The sequence below is a fragment of the Canis lupus genome, chromosome 3, assembly GCF_048164855.1.
Source record: "Canis lupus baileyi chromosome 3, mCanLup2.hap1, whole genome shotgun sequence".
Lineage (NCBI taxonomy): Eukaryota > Metazoa > Chordata > Mammalia > Carnivora > Canidae > Canis > Canis lupus.
Window position 1 is genome coordinate 15958315 of NC_132840.1, and position 23315 is coordinate 15981629.

Sequence of the window (23315 nt, forward strand, 5' to 3'; positions counted from 1 at the left end):
CCTCTGTTTTCTAGTCTATAAAATGGAGGAAATGATTACACTTCAAAAGATTTTTCACATTACTCTTAAGTGAAAAATAAATGCCAGGCATATCATAGGTGCTCCTTATTTTTTTCAGCTTTTATAATTAATAAATGTATGTAAATGAGAACTTTTTTTAGAGAAGCACAGAAATGAATTCTTCTATCAGTGTTAGAGAGGTGTAGGTGCACACCCATCAAATCCTCCTAGATTGGCACCTTCAAGTTAGGATATACAATAGCTCATTGCCCTTAAACAGTAAATCTTGTATCTGCCATTGCATGGGATGAGCCCCTACTGCTGAAGGAGAATTTCCTCTGGGCATGCTGGAGGCTGGGCTCCCTGCACTTGCTCAGTGTATCTGGGTTTTTCCATCTTCCCAACCTCCAACTGTATTGTGTACTCTTCTTTTTGACCAACTCAGAGATGATGCTTTCAACACAAAATGAAGAGCTCTTCTCACTAGAGCTCCTGCTCTAGGATTGGGTCAAAAGTGTGAGTGTGGTCAAGGTGAGTGGAGGAAGCAAGGGTCACATACTAGATTTGAAGTATACTTACTTGATTAATTGAGCATGACACATAACGCCCAACAGCTCTTGGTTCCCACACCAAATGCTTTGGATTCGTTACAGGGAGAAATCAGATTGTGTGGCGAACGCATCGATACACTCCCAGCTAATTCACAGGCAGTGTATAATTAATGATGATTTTCAAGTGAAAGTTTGTTTTTGAAGTATGGTTGGCCACTTGAATTAGTTACAAAAATACAGTCTTCTAAAGGCCTATTGCCATGAGATGTTATCTTTTTTGTTCTTCCACTGATGATAAGCAGATTATGAGTGATGCAATGATATGGGGAAGAAGAAAATAAGTAAAGGGAATAGAAGCTATGGAATATATATATATATTTACCTTTAGAGGCAGAATTAGTGAATGAATTCACACTTGTAAATATTGTCTCTCTTATGGTTGACCAACAGCAGGACAGTATGCTGCTTCTTTATAAGGCACTGATAGACCTAGTGGGTTTCCTGGGGTTGGCCTTGATGTGAGGGCCTCTGGGGGGCAAAAGAGTTGAGGGGGAGAGAACAGGAAGTTTTTGTAGGCATTTTGGAGCATGGAAGAGTGATAAAATCATGGCTTAGGGTGAACGTTGGCTCTGCCACTGTTATCTGGGTGAAGTTGTGTAAGAGCTTTCAGAACTTCAGTTTCTACATCTATAAAATGGTGGGTGACAGCTGCCCCCATTGGGTTGGGGATTGGTAGGAATAAAAGGTACTATGCGGCAAGGACTCATGGCCAACCTTCTATGATCATTCCTGTTGGCCGGTTATGTCCCATTCAGCCCTTGCAGTGACGAGTGAAGTGATTCCATGCTGCCGCCGATGATGATGATGATGATGATGATGATGATGATGGTGGTGGTGATGATGGTGATGATAATGATGATGATGGTGGTGGTGGTAATGGTGATGATGCTGATGGTGGTGGTGGTGGTGGTGGTGGTGGTGATGGTGGTGATGATGGTGATGGTGGTGGTGATGGTGCTAACAAGGTATGAATGACAACAAAAATAATCACAATAAGGATATTCATTGCTAACAGTTACAGAATACTTGTCAAGTAGTCAGGCACTATTCCAAGTGCTTTACACAGATCACCTCACTTCCTGGTAAGGCAGGTGCTACCAGGATTTCTGTTTTATAGAAGGAAAAGCGGAATGTACAAATGAGAGATGTAACTTGCCCATCTGGTCAGTGCTGACCCAGACAATACAGCTTGAGTCTATGGCCTTTACCAATATCTTTTAGGTTCAAACCACTCATTGAATTTGGAAACTGGATTACATGGCCTCGGGGGGATTCAGCAAGCCCCCTTCTTCCTGCTTTGGAGTCAGATATCACCTCCTTTGCTGAATTGCTATTCAAACTTTCTCTGAGTTACTTATGTTAATTTTATGAAATAATGAAGGGAGACCACAATTACTAATATGCTTTATTATTGAAAAATAAGGAGTATCATGTTTTAGCAGTGGCTTTCCGAGTAATGATTATAATAGTCATTCTTTAAGTGCCCCAGGGCTTATATACAGGATATCTCATCTTTACCCCAACCATACAAGGCCAATGCCCATTTTCCATTGAGGCAGCTGAGGCCGAGAGCATCCATATAGCTGCCCTAAAGTCAATGCTGCCAAGGCTGTGACCACACGGGGCTGTGGCTTCCAGGTCAGCCTGGCTCTGCTGTCTCTGCTGTGGATGACAACATTTCCCCACTTCTTCGTTTAAATACCGCATGATCCCCATATGGTTCTTTTGGTTTCAGGCGGTATCACATCTGAGTCACACTTGGCTAGTTTGTAGTCATAAAATGATATGAGAGATCACTCATTTAATGACAACAACTCATATAATGAGCAGTCCTTTTGGTTTGGCATTTACAGACTCTTGAATCACTCAGGCAGATTTTGGAACTTAATAAAGTCCAAGAAGACTTGGCCTATTGAGGGTGTCCGTGAATTGTGTCACCAGCAAGTGTCCCCGGATCCCAGGGAAATGGAGGAAGAGCATGTGGGTTGCTTAATTACTATGCTTTTCTGGCTGAGCCCGGGGTGTCGGGAGCAGGTGGGCTTCTCAGCTACTTAGAAGTTGCCTGATGCTTCATGTGTGGGATGCCACCTGTGCAGTTCTGTCTTAAAATGATGGGTACCAGCATCTGTATACATAATTTAAAATAAATTTACATTCTTATTCTGCCTGAGATGAGAAGATTGTATACTGGTGTGATTAGAGAGAAGAGTGAGGATTTGGGGAAGGGTTGAGAGAGGCATTTTATAGCATTTTAAGATTCAAAGCTCTTGGTATGAAGTTCTTCCTGTTAAACAAAGGTGGGTAGGTGGATGGATGGATGGATGGATGGGTAGATAGATCTGTCTATCTAGATGGCAAAGGAGAAGGGAGGGACATATGGAAGGTTAACAGTTTATTTTGGAGTTAGTGGAATTGTAGATGCCTTTTGTTTGTCCTTATTCATCTGTCTTTTCTGAATTTTTCTGTAATTAATAAACGTGTAAAATAGGAAGTAGCCTGAAATAACTCTGGAAAGGGCAAAGTCATGGACTGGGTGTTAGTCATTACCATTTATATATATACATATACATATACATATATATATATATATATATATATACATATATATATATATATGTATTTCCATTTGTATTTTTGAGTACATGGAGGGTTGTACCTTCCTAAGCTAAGCATAACCACATGACTTGCTCTGCCAACAAAATGTGATCAGAAGCAACATCTGTACTGCAGGGTGGGGCCTTGAGATCCACTTATGTGCAGTGTGTCAACATTCTCGTCTTCACATTAAAGGCTAGTGATATTACAGAAGGTGGAGGCCCCATCTGCCTGGGACCCTGGCTAGCCACGGCGAACACGGTCTAACTGACCTGAGATGGGCATGAAGTGTGAGCAAGTAGTAATCCTTGATTGTTTTAAGACATTGAGCTTTGGGAGCTGTTCAGTAAGGATACTGAAGTGCCTCCTCCTGATTGGTATGGAGGCAGTTGAGTGAGTCATACTAATGAATTTGGATGGTATCTTATTGCCCATTGTAAGCTACAAAGGGGTTTGGGACTTTGTAAATGTGCTTGTTTTGCCAATCCAAAGAGCAGACCCTGCCCAAACAAGGCCTGGACTTCTCATGTTGTAGATGGCAAATGCTAATTTAACATATCTTAATTTAAAAAAACCCACCAGTTCTTTAGTGGTGGTGGAACAGTCTGTATTTTGCATGTGGTGATTGTTATATGTATCTTGAATAAAATGAATAGAATAAAATGTCATAGAATTATACACAAATATATTCCAAATAAAAGAAAATGAGTGTATCCCCAAAATGGTGAAGCTCAGGTAAGTCTGTGGTTTAATGAGCTGTGTTTGCACCACTGTTGATTTTCTGGTTCTGATAATGTCCTATAGACATGGATAAGATGTCACCATTGGTGGTGCTGGGAGGCAGGTGTATGGGCACTCTTGGTGCTATTTTTGCCACTTCTTGTGAGTCCATAATTAGTTCCAAATTGAAGTTAACAACAACAGAAAGTTGGTGAGTTAAAACCAGGGAAGTGCATTGTGGTCAGTTCCAGGTTCCTGGCCAGATGTGGCAGGAAAGATCACACTGGCAGATAGAGCCTCTTGCCTCAACCTAGCCCTCAGCAGTTTATCCCTCAGAAATGGGTTCTGTTTGCAGTGCCTCAGCCACTGCATCCTCGTTTAGGGCACATCTTGCGATAAATAGTTCTATAATGCTGTCAGGTTTGTTAGACAATCAGAAAAGCAACCCTTCCTCCTGGCCCCCAAAACGCACACAAACACATCCACCCTCCCTGATTCTAAAAGTGGTGTTTTTTTTTTTTTTTTTTTTTCCTTCCCTGAACTTACCAGATTGCACTCAATTTCTCTGCATTTCTCAGGGTCAGTAGCAGAAACAGGAAACCTGATGCCGGGGGCAAGAGAATTACCTGAGTAATAGTGTGTAGACTTGAATCACTGTCCCCAGGAGCCTAGTAACCCACAGCCTGTGGATTAGTCTGTTGAACTACTTGGTGGCTTGTGACCCCTTGTTCCCTCTAGATGTGTATGTTCTGATTTTGTTCTCATTGGTAGTGGCAGCTCTGTACCTTATTTTAAAGTGAAGGGGAAGGACCAGTGTAAGTTATGCATACAGAAGGTTATAGTGGCCCACTTGGCTGAGCCATCGTTTTCTTTGGGAGATTGCTTTGGGGTCACCATCTAGGAATGTTCTTACCATTTCATGAGGGAAATATGTATATGCATTTTTATGATACATAGGCTGCATATCCCTTAGGGAGTCCCTAAGGGGTTTGGCTGAGAGGAATGATGTCTTCACCATTTTCCCCAATACAATGAGTATTTGGGTTTCCTCTTGTGATACACTCAAAGTTCTGTAAGAGTCTGTGTGCAGCAGTGAGCATCATGCCCTAAGTGAAGTAAGGCTGAGGCCAGAGCAGGTAGGATGAGGGTAAAAAGCCACTTTATTTGCTAACTCTTAATGTCAAACTGGGTAGTGAAGCATTTATGAGGCATAAGAATCTATGAGGAATACAAGTTAGCCATTGACAGGCTCGGTACTCTGAAGAGATTTTAGTCATGGGACAGTTAATCAGCCATGCAGACAGGAGGTGAGTGGCATTTATCTCCTGGTCTGGAGGCCCAAGCTCTCTACACAGTACAATCTCACTCAAGGGCATTCGTTTTTGCCATCAGTGGTGTCTTTCTCTATAAGACAAGGGGTATGACCTCAAGTCATTCTGGATCCTCCACCTTTGTTCTTCTCTGGTCTTAGGAAACTCATAACAAAACCCATGTGTTAGCACATTCCTGGCTCAGGTTAAATGCTTCTCCTCCTCCTTCCAAAATTGGCACATTTGTGCCCCTGCCACTGTTACTCAAGGACCTTCAATCTACACTGGCCACCCTGCCTTCACAACATCCATATGCTATTGGGGCTTGGGGCAGTCATTTAGTCACCTTACATCCCTTTCCCTAAAACTGAGCTCTTTAGGAGACATACCCTGGATCCTTCAGGATCTAACAGCAAGCTGGTCTGATGCACTCTTCATTAACATCATTCCATCCATTATGCTGCGCTGTAGCCCACCCAAATACAGTTCGCTGCAGACCTGAAAGAATTGGGCACAGTAGACATCTTATCTCCTTCTAGTGAAGTTCTCTCTTCCAGGCTGGATGTTAGGTACTTTACACCCATTCTCACAAGTCTGTAAGGAGATAATATTCGCCTTTTACAAATGAGGCTCAGAATGTGCAATGGCCAAGGTCAGTTGGCCTCCCTGCTGCCTCTGGCTAATGCTTATTGTTCACGGCTTGGGACTTGGGTTACAGCCCAGGATGCTAAGACTAAGCATCTCAGCATAGTTTGTGGGACCCCTCCCCCAAGTAAGACAGTTGAATGGAGCATGTGCATGGCAGTGCTGTTTGCATCTCCTTCATAGCATTAGAGGTACCACGTTCATCTCTGCATTCTCACTGTAGCATCACAGTCTAGATGAGAATTCCCAGCCTTGCCGTTTGCTCGCTGGGACTTTCCTCACCTGAACAGGCAGTGGCCCTGGCATTCTTGGCTGTCCGTCCTTTGGAGGAAATGGGTCTAAGAAGTGATCGTATTTAATTACATACCCTGCAGCCCAGCCAGACTTAAAAACTGGGGGTGCCCCATAAACACAGAACAAGTTGGACGGTAACCCTGATCTTTCCAGAATTATGCTAGGATACTCTCCAGTGGAACATGATTGCTTCAAATCCTGATGCCCTTGGCCTTCCAGGTTCTGTCAAGAAGGGAATGTGGGCTTTTGTGTCAGGCATACTGAATCCTCACCCTTGACACTTCTTAGTTCTGTGATCTTTAATGAGGCCACATGTAAAATAGGGGAAGTATAACCCATTCAGTTGTTATGGGGAGGAAACGAGCTGGTGCATGGAAGTACCCAGGCCACGGTCAGCCTGGAACAGACTGTAGTTATTGTCATCATCTACATGTACCCCACCTATCTGGAGGGTTTTCTGGGTTGTGAAACCAGAGCTCCTTTGTGGGATCTAGGTCACTCGGGGTCCATTGGAATAAATGAGTTTTGCCTGCTTTGTACTTTCTCTAAATGAATCATCTTTAATTTTTGATGCAGGCTCAATGGAATCATTTCAGAACCTGCATGGCAGCTTTTGAGATTAAAATATCATCTACTGAATTTTTACACGAGCCAGGCTTTGTCCTGGCATTCCCTTATTTTTAGAGTTTTTATTTTAGGACACAGATTGAGAGGAGATGCTTCAGCCTGAAGACCCTTTGGATCCTCTGTGCACTGAGTGAAACAGCACAACCCCCAGCCTGTGGTTTTAGCAGATTCCCAGCCTCACATCCTCCCAAACTTGGCAGTAAAAGCCCTGTTCTTCCATTCATTCCAATGATTTATATTCTCTCTGGGCGTCTAATATTAAACAGGGGAATTCCGACATGTTCCATAACACATTTACTGTAACTTGATACCATGAACTAAACTTGCTGTTATTTATCATTTCTTTTTATTTTCTCTCATTCCAGCACAAAGCCAAGGTAGAAGCAATGACCCTGGACCTCGCTCTGCTCCGTAGCGTGCAGCATTTTGCTCAAGCGTTCAAGGCCAAGAATGTGTGAGTGTTCCAGTGGAGGGTTATAGATCATAATATCTTGCTATTGTAATGTCTTTATCAGATGAACACAATTGGGAAAACACCAATGCAAGGCTGTTGTGTTGTCCTGGCGTCCAAACAGCAGGCTCATTTATATTGGCCCTGTTAAGGTGTACCGTATTTTTTTGACTTCTTGAGTCACCCTCATTATGAGATGTGTCATCAATCTAATAACAGCTCCCCCAATAAAAAAGGAAAGACACTATTCAAACACTAATAAAAATAGCTAATAAAAGCCAGCTGATTGTAGGATGTGTCCTGATCACCGATGTGTTTGCCGTGCATCTTAGGATCGAGGAAAAGCATTTTAATTGCATCCAGAACAAGTAGCCTTACTAATCCAGTCCTTCAAGGAGGCCGAGAATCAGACAGGAGAAGGTTCTACTGTTTCTACGTCTGCAACCATTTTATGCGGTGTATGAATGTGGTTCCAAAACATGGACTCATATTGTGAGAAGGTTACTCTTTTCTTTCCTTCTTTTTTGTTTTTCAGAATGCCCGAAGGAGGAAGCCTTAGCTAGGGCCTGGCAAGTGTTTATGCCATCACATGCCAACCTCCTTTCCTAACAGAGAGAGAGCAGACCTCAGACCTGGAGCTGGAGCAAGCAGTGGTGGCTAGCTCCATTTTAATTACAATATTTTGTTTCCAAGTGTTTATTTTTATGGTTCCCTCATATTGAGGGCAAGCAATACTGGTTTCTCATTTAACGTAGTAGTTTAAATTTCATTTAAAAAAATAACTGCATTTAATTTTTTTTTCAGTGAATTGATTTAAACATGAGGATTAAGTTAATAACAGTACAGGTGGTGCCAAGGATAAGATAGTTCCAGAAGTGGCATCAGAATGACTGAATTTGGGAGAATGCTGATAAATGACGAGTTGTCTTCGGGTTAGGCTGTGTTGGGAGCATTGGTTTTATAGTTCTCCAAGCAGATGACGGATATATGGGGAGGTATTTAAACCAGATATTCAGAAGGTACTATGTAGATCTGTGCCCGCAGTGCTGACCAGTGTCCAGTCTCTCTTGAATCTGCCTCAGTTTCTCACTCTGCTCTTGAACACTGTCAACAAGTCTGCTCTCTAAAGCCTTTTCTGGAGCAAGCAAGTGAGCTGAGTCCTTGAGTTTGAAATCTAGAGTCAGAGTCTTGAGTGCAGTTGCACCCTCCCTGTAAATGCAGGCCCCGTACTCACAGAACAAGTGGGTCATGTCCCGGGTGAGCCTACAGACCTGGATGAGCCTGCTGTGTGTGTTCTCCACAGTGTTTGCCAGCTGGTGGCTGCCAGCCCTTTCCAGAGCTCCCAGGCAAGGTCAGATCAGAGTACAGCAATAGCTTGGAAGACATTTGCTTGTATATAACTTCATCGCTCATTTATCCACTTGCTCATTAACTTAACACACATTCAGTGAGTGCCTCCAAAGCCCCAGCCCCTCTTCTGGGCTCTGGGAAGAGTAGTGGCCACTGGAAGCCTACTTCCCCTTGGACATGAAGCCATAATCTCAGAGGCCAGCAAGCAGTTTTATTGCTCAGAGCTGACTCCTCAACCTACTGTTTTGTGGTTATTTGGAAAAATAGTAATAATAATAGTAATAGCAGCAATGAGCAGTAGCAGTTCATTTATCCAGTGCTTATTATGCGCCATGCACTGAGAACCTTTTGTGTGCATTTTCTGATTTACTGCTATTTCTTATTCGGTTATACAGATGAGGAGAGCAAGACTGGAAGGGAAAAGGTGGTTATCTGAGGGCTCCCAGCCGGGAAGTGGGCTGGGGAGTGGGTAGCCCAGAGCCTCTGCTATAGTCCCTTCAGGCCTCCTGCTCATCCACCACAAGGCCCCATCTTTCACTTGAAATGCAGTGGGAACTGAGATCGGAGACAGTGAGTGACCCTTGCAGGGTCACTTGGCAGACTGGGAGCCGCTGTGGGACTTGCATCCACTTCTGACTATCACGCTCTCCCTGACACAGTGCTGCCTCTCTCTATGCTTCCCCCAGCTCCTTTGTCAGGCCGCACTGGAAGCAGCAGTATGGCCAAGGAGAGCCAACTGTTACATAATAGGACTGTCTTCCAAGTCGTAACAGGACCGTTAGGGAAAGTAGTTCAGAAATCATCAAATTCAACTGCCTTTTGTAATCATCAACCTCAAACTCTTGGAGAAAGCTATCACCCGTTTTGCCCTAATCCTAGATTTTAGCAAATGACTGAATTTTTGTACTTCTAGGTTTAGAAACAAAGGCGATTTCCCTTTTAGCAAAAAACCCTGTACCACAAACCTCTTTTTATATGTCTCTCGAGATCCAGCCTTTTACACGGCTTAGAGAAATATTGTGGTGGCGAAAATATGCATAAAAAAGTGAGCGATTTTACTTTTGAAATACTGCCAAAGTGAAATCTCTCCTGGATAGGCAGATGACAGTTTAGTACTTACAGGTCTTTAGATTCTGAGCACTGTCAGAAGTGAATTTAAGTGCAGGTGGCTGGGCTGCCAAAAACCACGTGTAGCCTCCTGCTTCTCATCACCTCCCATCTTCAGACATGAAAATTTCCTTGTGTGTAAAACATAATGACAAATGAAAGAAAGCCTGCCAGTTCAGAACCAGGCTCCTTTTGTGCTGTTGGACTGAGGAGAGGAAAAACCCCTCACATTGAAATTCCATGTGGACACTCCCATTTACTATTCCATTTTGAAGCCTGTGAGTACACCAGAAGTCCTGTCAGGCTCCTCACTCCTGTGTGTATTCCCCACGTCTGTGCTCCAGCTCATGCACACTTCCCTTGTGCCAGGAGAGGTGGCGGATTGTGTAGCCCAACACAGAGAACGGTAGAAACAGATGCTAAGTGCAAACCCTGCTGAAGGGGCAGCCAGTCGTGATGCAGACCCACCCTCCATCTGCCTTCCACCAGGAGGACATGGGCGTTTAGCCTATTCTGGGATATCTTCTTTTTTCTGGGCAGGGGAGGAGGTGGTGGGTGGGAGGCTATTTTAGAATGAGCACTGCTGCTAATAATGATTATAAAAAATAATAGCTGCCAGCCAGCTTGCTGTTTATTCTGTGCAAGGCAAGGTGCTCAGTACTTATACGGGTATTCTCTCTTGAATTTCTTACAGCAACCCTAGGCATTAGTCATTTTTATCTCTAGTTTACAAATTGAAAAGCTCCAGCCTTTCGCAGAGAGGCTAAATCGCTTTTCCAATTTTAGCCAGCGGTGGATCTGCAGTTTGAACCCGAGTGTGTCTGAATCGAGAACAACTCTTCTTGCTGTGTCTCACACTTCGGTCCCACGTTTCAGCACAGATTCCTGTACTGGGATGTATCTGAGCAACAAGTTGCTCCAAAATCTAGCAGCTTCACGCCATTAAAAACAAGACATGTTTCCATGCTCTCATCCAGTTTTGTCTAAATCAGTTGTTTGTTCAAACACAATGAATACACTTTAATCTGTAGGTTTCCCCTCAAAAAAAAATTTTTTTTTTTTGTAATTAATGCAACTTGTTGAAGTGACAGGGTTGCCTTCTAGAGTTTTCTGTATCCTATACTTCAGTAACTGCATCCCTGTGGTGTTGTTGAACATGTTCTTTTGTTCTTTTGTCTCCTCAGTTTCTTGTGAAGTGTAGCTAACTCTAGAGGCTTGGTCCCATACCCGTTTAATTCTTGGGCAAGATTGCTGCATAGGTGGTAACGTAGTCTGCTATGGAGAAGACACATGTGGCTGCTTGCCCGTGCCAGTTTTCGGGGGCTCAGCACTCCCTGACTGCTCCGTACCTCTGCACATCTCAACTTGCATCCATTCATTCTGCTATTCTCCTCTCACTCTTCTGGGTGGTCAGGCCAGGAATCCTTTGCCCGCTTCCAGACAGTTCTCCCCAGAGTTGGTGGTAGCGGTCGGTCAGTGTGTCTCAGGTCGAATTATGTTGGGCATTACTGGAAAGTTCCAAGCCAAAGCCTGTGGTAAGTCCCAACCAAACTGAATTTTGAAGGAAATTTTCTTTAAACTGCAATCCTGAAAAACATCCAGGCTCTACACTGCCTGACAGGCGGAGGCATCCATCAGAGTATGGAGAGCTGGGATCTTTACTAATCATTCAGACCAAATACTGGCATTTTATGCAACAGGCTCTTCACCAATACTCTGTTGTTTGTGGCACTTTTGTACATTTTCATTTCTAGTTTCTAGCTGTTTAGTTTACTGAACAGTGCATATTTTGAACAGGGCCTGAAACAGTTTGACAGCTATTAGAACTAGAAGCTCTGTAGATATTTTTTCTTTTTCAGAAGATATTAAAAATTTGAGTTCCAGGGGATCCCTGGGTGGCTCAGCGGTTTAGTGCCCGCCTTTGGCCCGGGATGCGATCCTAGAGTCCCGGGATCGAGTCCCATGTCGGGCTTCCGCCATGGAGCCTGTTTCTCCCTCCTCCTGTGTCTCTGCTGCCCCCCCCCATGTCTATCATGAATAAATAAATAAATCTTTAAAAAAATTTGAATTCCAGATAGTCCTGAAATAATGAACACCTGGATTCCAATCCTGGAGTTCTGAAAATTGGTAATGGAACATACTATGGGAAACTCTTGGCTTGGATCCCAGGTACCAATCAGCTCTTACAATGTTGACCGAGGGCTTTGATTTGTTCTAGAAATTAATTGAAATCGATAGTTCATATTAAAATAATATATACAATTCTGATGGTTTCTAGAACTTCATTTTTGATGATGGATTTTTACTTTGCCTTCTCAACTTTCTGTCTCCAGTATAATTTAAGGAAATTAGACTTTGTTTCATTTAGAAAATAATATAGAATAGTGATGTTTTTAAAAAAATGCTAAGAATGCTTTCTTTATTTTTTAAACATTTGAAGGGGATAGTCTTTAACAAAGCTATTTATTTTTACTTTTTACTAAATTACTCTCAGAACTTGAATCTACTAATCCCAGATATAATATTCTTGGATCCTTATTCCAAATTTTACTTTTGCAAATCCTTCTATGGAAGTGGGTGGGCCATAAATTATAAATAAATTCTACATTTTGAGGGATAAATTACCCTGAAGACCGATGTGTAAATTACAGCTTAATCTTTCTTTTTCTTCTCAGCTCAATTTTAAGAATAATGTTTTAGCCAACATATCTGCATTACTCTTTGCTCTACATGAGAAATCCATTTCTGGTTTGCCTAGCAAAGGATCATATTGCTTTGCTTTTCTACCCAGTATGAAATCTAAAAGAAAAAAGAAAAGGAGAGGCATATTTTAGCTGTAATGAACTCTCTAAATCAAGATCTTAATTATAATTTTTTAGGGAAAAGTTTAAGAAGTGTACAAGTTAATTTTTCCCCATCCCATATATTTTCCATGTTAGCATATCAAAAGATTATATTGTAAAACAGTTAATATATTTAGAAATACCAGGGAAGAACATTTCCTTCATAAGTAAATTTCTTGTCTCTGAAATGTAATTCCTTTTTTAAAAAAGATTTTATTTATTTATTTATTTATTTATTTATTTATTTATTTATTTATTTATTTATGAGAGACACAGAGAGAGAGAGAGAGAGCACCAGAGGCAGAGGGAGAAGCAGGCTCCATGCAGGGAGCCCGACATGGAACTAGATCCTGGGTCTCCAAGATCAGGGCCTGGGCTGAAGGCAGTGCTAAACCGCAGAGCCACCTGGGCTGCCCTGAAATTTAATTCTTTAGGCATCTTTTAATATAATTCGTTTTAAAAATTTCAGAAACATTTAATATACTTCATTTCTTATTAAACAAAAATACTAACGCAGGGTAGTATGGTGTAATTCAGGATTCAACAAACCTGCAAACCAACAAAATAAATATTTTAGACTTTCCAGGCCATAAGATCCTTGTTGCAATTACTCAGCTCTGCCTTTGTAGCATGAAAGCAGCCATGGACAGGATTTGAGTAGATGAACGTGACCATGTCCAATAAAATTTTATTTAGAACTAGAGGAGATGAGCTGGATTTGCACTAGGGCCATAGAGCCAGCCCCTGGTGTGGCCCAATTGAACTTAGATTTAAATCCCAGCTCTGCTACCTCACTAACTGTGGCCTTGGGCAAACTATTGGCATCTCTGTGCCTCACTTTCCAAATGTGTGTAAAGCTAGATTATCACATACATTTTTTTAAATGGTTTTGAAGAGGAGCGCCATCATGCATGGAATAACCAGTGTACTGTGCCTATGACTATTATTAACATGTGTTTTTCTTATCTTGATCTAAAATGATCTAAGATGTTTTTAAGAATACATACAGTATGATAAAATAAGAATAAGATGTAAACTTAAGTAGGGAAAGGGGATGAAGTAGACTAATAAGATGTGGTCCTAGTGGAAGTATGGATCTTATAAGGACTTTCACTATCCTTAAACATTGGACCTAAGAATGAGCTTTGAGATTCCTGGCAACCAAGTGCAGAGTGAAAATGAGGTTCATGTTGCCCACATGCTAGAAGCATCACAAGAGCCAAGCAGAAATGATCGTCACTATGGTGATGCTCCAGTGAGGATCTCAGAGTACTTCTTACTCTACTGAGTATTTCCCCCCCTGCTCTTTGTGACTCTTTACAAAGCTCTTGATTTGATTGTGATGCTTTGCAATTCCCTTTCAGAGTAAATGGCTAGACTTGATTTTCTTTGCTATTGCTACGTCTGTTTCCCTTGGCTTTTGCCTTTTTTTTTTTTTTTTCCCCCGGATGATTAAGGTTGCCATAAGAGCATCCTGCTTTGAATATACAGGTACATTGGGAAGGTTTAGTGGCATACACTGAAAATAATTAGTCTATGTGTTTTGGTCACCAAAGTACCTCATCTCATCTGACTTCTGCTCCACTCCTTTTCTGTGTAGTTTTTCATTTTTCCCCTTACTTCATTATTTATTCAATGCTTACAATGGTGCCAGGAACTGGGCCAGACACTAGCAGTAAACCATTTGCCATCTCTCTTCTCCCATGCCTATTTCTCTCTTAGAATAGTCATGAAGCTTGCGGATTTTTTGATAGCTTTCCATGATGTCTATCTTCAAAAACATATCCTTAGTGGAGAAGAATATTTATTACATTAATTAGGGGCCACGTTGCAATTAAATTTGTCAGAAAAAAATTCAGTGAACCTTTTGCCATCATTAAAAGTCATCACAGCTAAAGAATACATGAAACTGTGTTCGAATTAACCACAATGATGTTTGCAAAATAAACAGTTTTGATTTCCCAACAGAATTCTCGGTTCAGCCATCACTATCGTGTTTCATGACATCAAAGTGATGTATGTTAATTGAAGACACAAAAAAAACTTCCCTTCCAGGAAGAATAAAAACCTAGCTTTGGAGGACAGATACAATTACTCTGTGGCTGCTTCCTCCTACTACACTCGCCATCCCACCAATGTATATATAACCCATGTATGTCTTTTAACTCTAGCAAATAATATTAATTTTATTACTGGTGTTCAACAATGACCATTTAAATCACTGGACTAGAGTACAAGTCAGCAAAGTTTTTCCATAAAGAATTGGGTACATATATAGGGATATAGATAGATACAGATATAGATATAGATATAGATAAAGATATATAGATATATAGATATAAATATATAGATATAGATATTTTTGCCTTTATGAGCCAGATGGTCTCTGTAGCAACTAGTGTTGAGTGCATCTTGATTGTTGAGTGAGACCTTTGTAATTCAGAAGTAGCCATTGAGAACTTGTAAATGATTGGGTGTTTCTCTGTTCCAATAAAACCTTATTTTCAAAAACAGGAAAAGTTGGAGTTGAGATTCGGTCTGGGATTTGTGGCTTGCTAATCCTTGGATTTGAACTCATTATCTCTTGAAATATAACTCATTTAAGAGCACCTTGTCATTATGAGAAATACATGACATTTTTCTTAGAAAATGGATTATGTTAGGCCTGGTCAAGATATGTAGGTGTAAATAGCCAACATTTGTATGCTTGGTTAATTTCAACTTTCTGCAGATACTCAGCAATATTCTTTGATATTTAGAGGCTGGGAAAAGAGATAAGAGTTTGAGAAGAACAGCGTGCTGTGCTGAGGTTTGGAAATACCACCATATGAAAAGCAGGTCAACTAAGACAACTAAGTTTTTTTTAAATAATGAAGACACTGAAGTCCTAATTGGGGTTTGGAACCATATAATGCTGATGATGAGAGTAATTGCTCATATTTATCACCTATTTATTATGTGTCAAGCACAGTTAAGCACTTATATGTCATCTCATTTTATCCTCACTAGGACTCAGAGGATAGGTCAAAAATGGTAGAAGAATGGCAGTGTCTTATGGTTCAGCCTAATGCAATGATCAGCCACATTTCATAGATCAAGGTATTGAGGCTTAAAGAGATTGAGGACCTTGACTAAGGTCATGCTAGCAAGTAAGTAGTAAGGCTAGAACTTGGTCCAAAAATTTTTATTGCCACTAAGCTCAGCTTAGACAGTAGTTTGCAGAATCAGAAAGATCTGTCTCATTTGGGAAATGCATCATGTAGGACACATTGCCTCCGAAGGCAATTTGTCCCATTAATAGGATGGATGACAACCCCTGCCTAGTGGGACAATTATTAAGGTCACTTCAAGGTTGAAGGAGATGCTCCTTCCAGCCAATTTTCTATCACCAAGAGGAAATTGTTTTGCTGAAATATGTGGAAAGGAGGTTAAACAAACCCAGTGGAAGAGAGGCTCCTCCCCTCAGTTAAAGAACTCAGACTTTTCTACCGAATATGTAGAAGGTGTCTCTCTGTGGAGTGAGTTTAAGAAGAAATGGCAACTATTTATTCTCGTTTGCAATTGTCCTTGCACATTTACTCCAAACGTCAGTGTTCATTTCCTCTTAACTTCCTACTTGTCTTCGTAATGATGCCGATCAGGAGACAGAAGAAGACCAGAGGGTCCTTTTGCTATTTATGCATCTGAACTGCCCCACTGATCACTCTCAAACACAGACCCAGCCCTGACACTGTCCTGTGGAAAAAACTTTTGGTGGTGTCTTGCCATCTGAACTGCAAAGGCTGCATCTACTGATGTGACCCCCTTCCCCCACCCCCCGCAACTCTTCTGAAGTCTGGCCCTTCCACCTTCATTTATGGTTGTGTTCTCCCAGCCCCATGTCTCTCCACCCTGCTCAAAGACACGCTTAGAGGCTCTGCCTTCCGATTCTGGGCCTGTGCTCCTGACTCATGCTACTCTCCTCTTGCCTGTCTACCACCTGCTCACTGGATGACTTCGTCACATCCTCTAGAGAGCCTCCATATTCCCTCCTCTGCCCTCCACTCTCCATGGTTGAATTGACAAGTCACTTTGTTGACAACATATCCAATCATTATGCTTGAATACTTTGGGGATTCTTTTTTCTATATTGATTTTTCTTCGTTAGGCTGAGCCCCACAGAGGCAGCAACCTTGGCTACTTCATCTTTGTCTTAGCTCTGGATCTCTGTTCCATATGTTACTTACTTGAGGATGTTAGCAAATTCCTTAATCCCTCTGATCTTAAGTTTCTTCATCAGTAATAGTGGGAAATCATGGTAATACCATCGTGGGTGGTTGAGAAGATTAAATAACATGATGTTTATAAATATGGTACCTGATACCTAATAAATTTTAGCTATATCATCATTGTTGTTATCATTACCATCATCCTTTGCAATTATTACATATACCACCTTATAATGAGCTCATGGAAGTGGATGGATGGGGTAGGTGGTTGGGTGAGTGGATGAGAGGGAGGAAGGAAGAACAAAACCAGAAACATATAATTTCATTTGGTGACCTGAACTTTGCTTTTAATGTGCTGATTCCCAAGCCATTCACAGTTCCTGAACTGATACTTCCACAGGTGGTATAGACGTCATATGTTTAAAGATCTTGGGAAACAAATTTTAAAATTTTAAAGTAATCATATATACAGTTATTTCAGGCAAAAAAAACCCCCAAAAACCACAAAACAAACAAACAAACAAACAAAAAAAACATAAAAATTCCCTCTAGGAAACCCAAGGACGCATTTGCCTGTTAGGAGCCAGAGCTTCCCTGGTGTGGCACAAACAACGTGGCCAAGCTAGCCTGGCATCACTTGGCATGGACAAGGACTGACCCCTCTGAGCTCTGCAAGGCCTGTTCTTTCACCCATGCTGAGACCACCCCTCTAGTCATCGACGCAGCAAGCCTGTGATTACTCTCAGAGAGCTCTGGTTTATGTAAGACTTGAGAAGAGCATTTCAGTGTCTGTGGTTGAGAATTTCATGTCCCATCTTGGCGCATGAATCCAGCTCGGTTTTTCTCCTTGTACTTTCCAACCACCCCCATTGTCATGTTGGAATGCTCCTTTTACATAATTGACATGTTGGGGACTTGTGCTTTAAACCACACCGAAATCACATTTTAATAACACGGGAACCGTCTCTTTTCCTCAGTACGTTGTCGAGAAGCTAATTCTTGTCAGCCTAAAAACTTGAATTGTACATTTGAAATAAATCAGCGGAGCTACACTGTGGCAGCCTGCTGAAAATCCCCAAGGAAGATTATATTTTCAGCTGAACTACTTGTCACTGCACTGTGTTTTTAATATTGTGAGTCCTTTGTTTTCTTCATTTCGTAAAAATCTACCCAATACCTTGTCATTCAGGAAAAATTTAAATGGATCCTCTCAATTAGCGTCAAAGTTCTTATTTTGCCTTTTAAGAGCTTCTGCTGCTGTTGTAGTTCAGTCACCGGCTCGTAATCAAATAGATATTTTAGCCGACATTATGCAATAATTGATAACCCAAAGCAGAAAGAAGAAAAGGTTTCTGGTTGACTTGAGAAGTCTAAGGAGTGGGAAAGTTGACAAATGATGTAGCTTTGGGAAGTGGATCTGGGCAAAATGTCTCCCACCTTAAAGGACAGGGGTGTTTCAGTTTCCCACATCAGATCTCCAAACTCCCTGGGGACTGTCACCCTGGTTCTCAGTGGGGCTGTTAAAAAATGCTGGTGTTTGGCTGCTCCTTGCATTCTGATTGCACCACGTCTGGGACACACTCTTGGGCATTTGGACTTTTAGAAGCTCCCTGGGTGGTTCTCGCAAGGTGCCGTGTGTTGTGGGGCACTGAGCACTGCCCACCTAACAACTGAGTCTGGAGTCTTGGTTACTTTTTTTCTGCAGGGATAATCGCTTCACCCCTTCTGCTGTCACCCCCTCCCCTAACATAGCTCCGAGCGTTGACAGAGGTCTCTAACAGGCCACCCTTAGTGAGGTGTCAGACTGGCTCGGGTTCAAATCCTGTCTCGACAGCCTAGGCCTCTGAGCAAGTTATTCTGCTTCTCAGACCCTCAGCGTCCTCATCTGTGAAATGGAGTGTGAGGGAGGCTCAGAGCTGAGCCTGAGGATGAGCTTCATTCTGAGGATGAAGAGCCATAGTGTTTCTATGTCAAGGGTGTATCTGGGGAGGTGGGGCCCCTGCAGGGAGGCCCTTGGAGCTCAGAGTCGGGAAGCCAGGGGCTAGGGCGGACGCCTGGCCCGTGTGATGTACCCCCTTTATGATAGGGGTTTGATAGATGATGCCTGGGTTTGAGGTTTGAGGTTGGTGAAGGTGGCCCTTCTTCCTCCCAGGTCCTGTATTGTATGTATGTTCTGTGTTTTATGTAACTGCTCCGACAATGCAGTGCTAAGACCCCTGGATGGTCGACCCCTATCCCTGAATGTGACCATAATGCTTTTCTGGAAAGGGCGTTCCACACACAGGATACGGTGGTAACCTTTTCTTTTAAAATACCACTCTTTTTTGTGTGTGTTTTTGTTTTTGTTTCTGTAGATTTTAAAAGCACTATATAAGTCATATGGGAAATTTTCTAAATTATAGGGAAACATCCAGAATAAAGCACAAGTTGACCATAATTTTGCCATCCTAGACAATCCACATTGACAGTTGGATGTAATCATTTTTATTCTATGTTCATAGAGTCTTAAAAAGCAAAAGCCTGTTTATATATATTCTTTATTCGTCTTTTTATTGAGATATAATTCACATATCACAAAATTCGCCGCTTTAAAGAGTTCAGTCCATTGGTTTTTAGTACATTGACCAGGTTGTTCAGCCATTAGCACTCTTGAATTCCAGAACATTTTCATCATCCTAAAAAGAAACCCGTTACCCATTAGCCATCACTCCTCAGTTCCTCCCCACTCCCAGCACCTCCCCGGCAGCCACTAATCTACTTTCTGTCTCTGGATTTGTGGCCTTTCGTGTCTGGCTTCGTTCACTTAGCATAATGTTTTCAAGATTTATGCATGTTCAACATGTGTTGACACCCCATTCTTTCTTAGTGCTGACTAAGATTCCATTGTATTGGTATAATACTTGCTTTACCCCTTGATCACTTCATCAACATTTGGGCCGTTTATACTTTGGGGCTGTTAAGAATAATGCTTTTATGAACATTCATGTACAGAGTTTTCGTGTAGATGCATTTTGTCATTTCTCTTGGGTATATGCGTAGAAGTGGAGTTATGAGGTCAGGTGGTGACTTAATGTTTAATTTTCTGAGGAGCTGTCAGACTTGCCCGTGGCTGCTGCACCATCATACATTCCTCCCTGCAGTGTGTAGGAGTTCCTGATTCTACACAACCTCACCAACACTTGTTAGTGTTATTTTTCTTATTAAATTAAAGCCATTTTTTTTTTTTTGAGATGCCTGAGTGGCTCAGTTGGTTAGGCGCCTGCCTTCTGCTCAGATCATGATCTTAGGGTCCAGGGATCGAGTCCCACATGGAACTCCTTGCTCAGCAGGGAGCCTGCTTCTCCCTCTCCCTCTGCCACTTCCCCTGTGTGTTCTCTCTCCCGTGCACTCTCTCTCTCAAATAAACAAATAAAATCTTTAACAAAAAAGCCATCTTTCTTATTGTGGCCACCCTAGTGGATGGGAAGTGGTTATGTTACATATATTCTCTTATAATCTGTTTTTCTTTCACTCTAAGAACATGATGGGCATTTTTTTATGTCATGAGACATATTTCTATAACTTCAATTTTAAAGGCTTTACAAAAGGAATGCATTGAATATAAGTAAACTTATTTAGCTAATCTTGAATTGTTGGGTGCTAGGTTGCCTCTAATTTTGTTGTTGCTATTGTAAGTACTATGACAAGGTCCTGCACAGACCTCCTTTTGGATCTCTTGTTTTCTTAGGATCAGTTCTTACAAGGAGAGTTTCGGGATCAAAGCATAGGAATAACTTTTAATACTGCTGATGTATGAAACAAAATCACTCTCCAGAGAGGTTACATGTCACTTTTTCTCATTTCTTCCCCACACACTAGGCAATGCTATTAAGATCTAAAATGTTATTTGTGAAACTTGCATTTACTTAATTACGGTCAAATATCTATTATAAAATGGAAGGTTTCTATTCATTAGTCGCTGTAATTCTTTTTCCAGTTGCTTGTTCAGGCCATCTGAGCCCATTGCCATCATGGGGAGGAGAAACCACTTACTTGCTGGTGGGCTCGGAAGAGACATCCTAGGTTTTCCTTCATTGGTGAGGAAGCTTGGGCAGAGCTGCTTGGGGCTGAGCAGTAAGGAAGTGGACAGAGCACTGGAGTAGGAGTCAGAAAGGACTAACTGTCCCCCAGCTCTATCACTATCATTGATTCCTAGCCTATTCCTTGTCTTAGATGGTGGGGTCCCAGGCTCCTCCTTTGGTTTCGTAGAAAGTAGAAGCACAGCTCTGGTATGCGACTCTGCTAATTTTTCAGAAATTTCCTCTGACTCAGCTTTGCTTAGACACGTAAAGCAGGACTTGCCACTCGATCACTCGATTACAGGGAGGGCTTCCCATTGATTTTACACAAGAATTAACTATGACTTTTAAAGACCCTGATACCAAAGTAGATTTCAATCCCAGGCTTCCCAGCTCTATTTAGTCCCCATGTGTCTTAGAGCAAATAGGGCTTTTTCCCCCTCTTTCCCATCCTGTGAGAGTTCCAGGCTTAGTGGAGTTTTGCACCAGGGTTTTGTTTTTTGTTTTTTGCTGCTCACTCAACTCTATGACTGGGAGAAGGGTGGCTTTGCTCTCCAGTCCCTTCCTGCCCAGGAAGCCAGCTGTGGCTACCCATCCTGCCTTTTCTATTGTGTGTGTCTTCCTGGGGCAGGGGGGCGGTTTGAGTGTTTACATAGGCCTAATTCTAAAGGCTTAACTGCTTTTATGATTTTTCAGGCAGATACTAAACCTATTTATTTTAATATTATGTATAAATAATGTTATTCTATACAAGTTTCCTCATAACAAAAGTGGTGCATACCCATTGTAGAACATTTGAAAAATGTGGAAAAGCATAAATATGAAAATGAAAAGTGCCCATTTTCCTACTTTCCATTAATCTGTATTTCTTGAAACTTTTTTACTATGGAGATTTTCAAATACACACAAGAGAGAAAAGAGGTATAATGGACCTTCCCAAGCCTTTTACCTAGCTTTTATAATTACCAACATATGGTCAATTTTGCTCAATCTGAAGCCCCTTTCTTGCTAGATTATTTTAAAGCAAATCTAAGGCATGGCAAATTTCCATCCATGAATATACTACTACTACCCCTTGATTAATATCACTCTTCACGTTTTTTAGAATATCACCTTCTAGTTTCTGTTCTTTTTTTTTTTTTTTTTTGACTTTCATTATAACAATAGGCACTCTATAGGAAAGACAATAAATATGTATATGTTTAAATACACATTTCAAGTATTTTTGAAAAAAATTTTTTCTAGTATATGTTTTTCTAGTAAAAGTTTTCTGTAATCATTTAGTGGAGATCATAAATTAGCAAAAATAATGCCATAGGTTGTAGAAAATTTAGGGACTGATATGTCAAAGGAAGAAAAAAAAGTAAAAATTTCAACCAAATCTTTAAAAAAAATGGCTAAAATTTAATTGTCAGAAGTAAATTCATCCAGACATGTTAAAATTCTAATAGTAGGCTGAAATAATGTCACAAACTTAAACCATGTAGCTCTGTGTAACCTAGAAATTGTCAAAAAAAAAAAAAAAAGAACACCCCCCCCCCAAAAAAAAAACAACCACACAGCCTTATTTTCATTGAACTTGCTATATCTTACTTTAATCTCATTTTCTGTTCACGGTGGAAGTGTGAGGATAAGGTGGACAGGGTCCGGAGAGCTGTTCGCCAGAGCTGCCCCCATCAGCGGGAAAAGGAGCCCGGCTGGAGGCTACCTAACTCATTCTGAGAAGTGTCAGGGTAGGTTGCTCAGAACCCAGGGAGTTTTTTGTAATTGAGATATAATCTGTATATCATAACATTTGCCATTTTAAAGTGTACAATTTAGTAGTTCTTATCCTGCCTACTGAGTTATACAACCATGACTAATAATTCCAGAATGTTTTCATCACTTCAAACAGAAACCATGCCTATGCCCATGAGTAGTCGTTTCCCTCCACCCCTGCTGCTCCAACCCTAGGCAACAGCTAATTTTTCTGTCTCTACTGATTTGCCTCTTCTGGACATTCTGGGTCGATGGGATCATGCAACATGTCATCTTTTGTGACTGTCTTCTTTCACTTCATATAATGTTTTCAAGTTTAATCCATGCATGTCATAGCATGATCAACATTTCACTGATTTTTATGGCTGAATAATATTCTCTTATACAAGTAGACCACATTTTGTGTATCCATGCATCAGTTGGTGGACATTGGGCTTATTTCCACTTTTTGGCTCTTATGAATAATGCTGCTGTGAACATTACTCCCAGTGCCTTGCTTTCTTGGGGGCAATCATTATCCTTGGGGGTTGAAGATGTTGGATGGTAGGTTGGTGGGGACAGTGAAACAAGTCTCTGGGGACCAGTATTTCTCCCACACTCAACATCAAGACCCTTTCTGAACCCCTCTTGAAGGACATGCCCAGTGGTCTTCTAATCACCTGGGAAGCACGTCTCCTGGGGAGAAGTTTTCAAGTCCATGGTCATAGCCAATAAGAGATACCAGATGTTGCAGTTACC

At 41.4% G+C, this 23315-nt stretch overlaps 1 protein-coding gene across 9 annotated transcripts in view; it reads left to right on the plus strand.

Annotated features, from left to right (window-relative positions):
* The window catches only part of WWOX (WW domain containing oxidoreductase), a 946355-nt gene that overhangs the window by 235802 nt on the left and 687238 nt on the right, over positions 1-23315 (plus strand). For all 9 annotated transcript variants that reach the window (XM_072819185.1, XM_072819191.1, XM_072819250.1 and 6 more), the window contains one exon: positions 7168-7256. In XM_072819185.1, coding sequence (XP_072675286.1) covers positions 7168-7256 — 89 coding nt within the window. The remainder of the gene's footprint in view (positions 1-7167; positions 7257-23315) is intronic.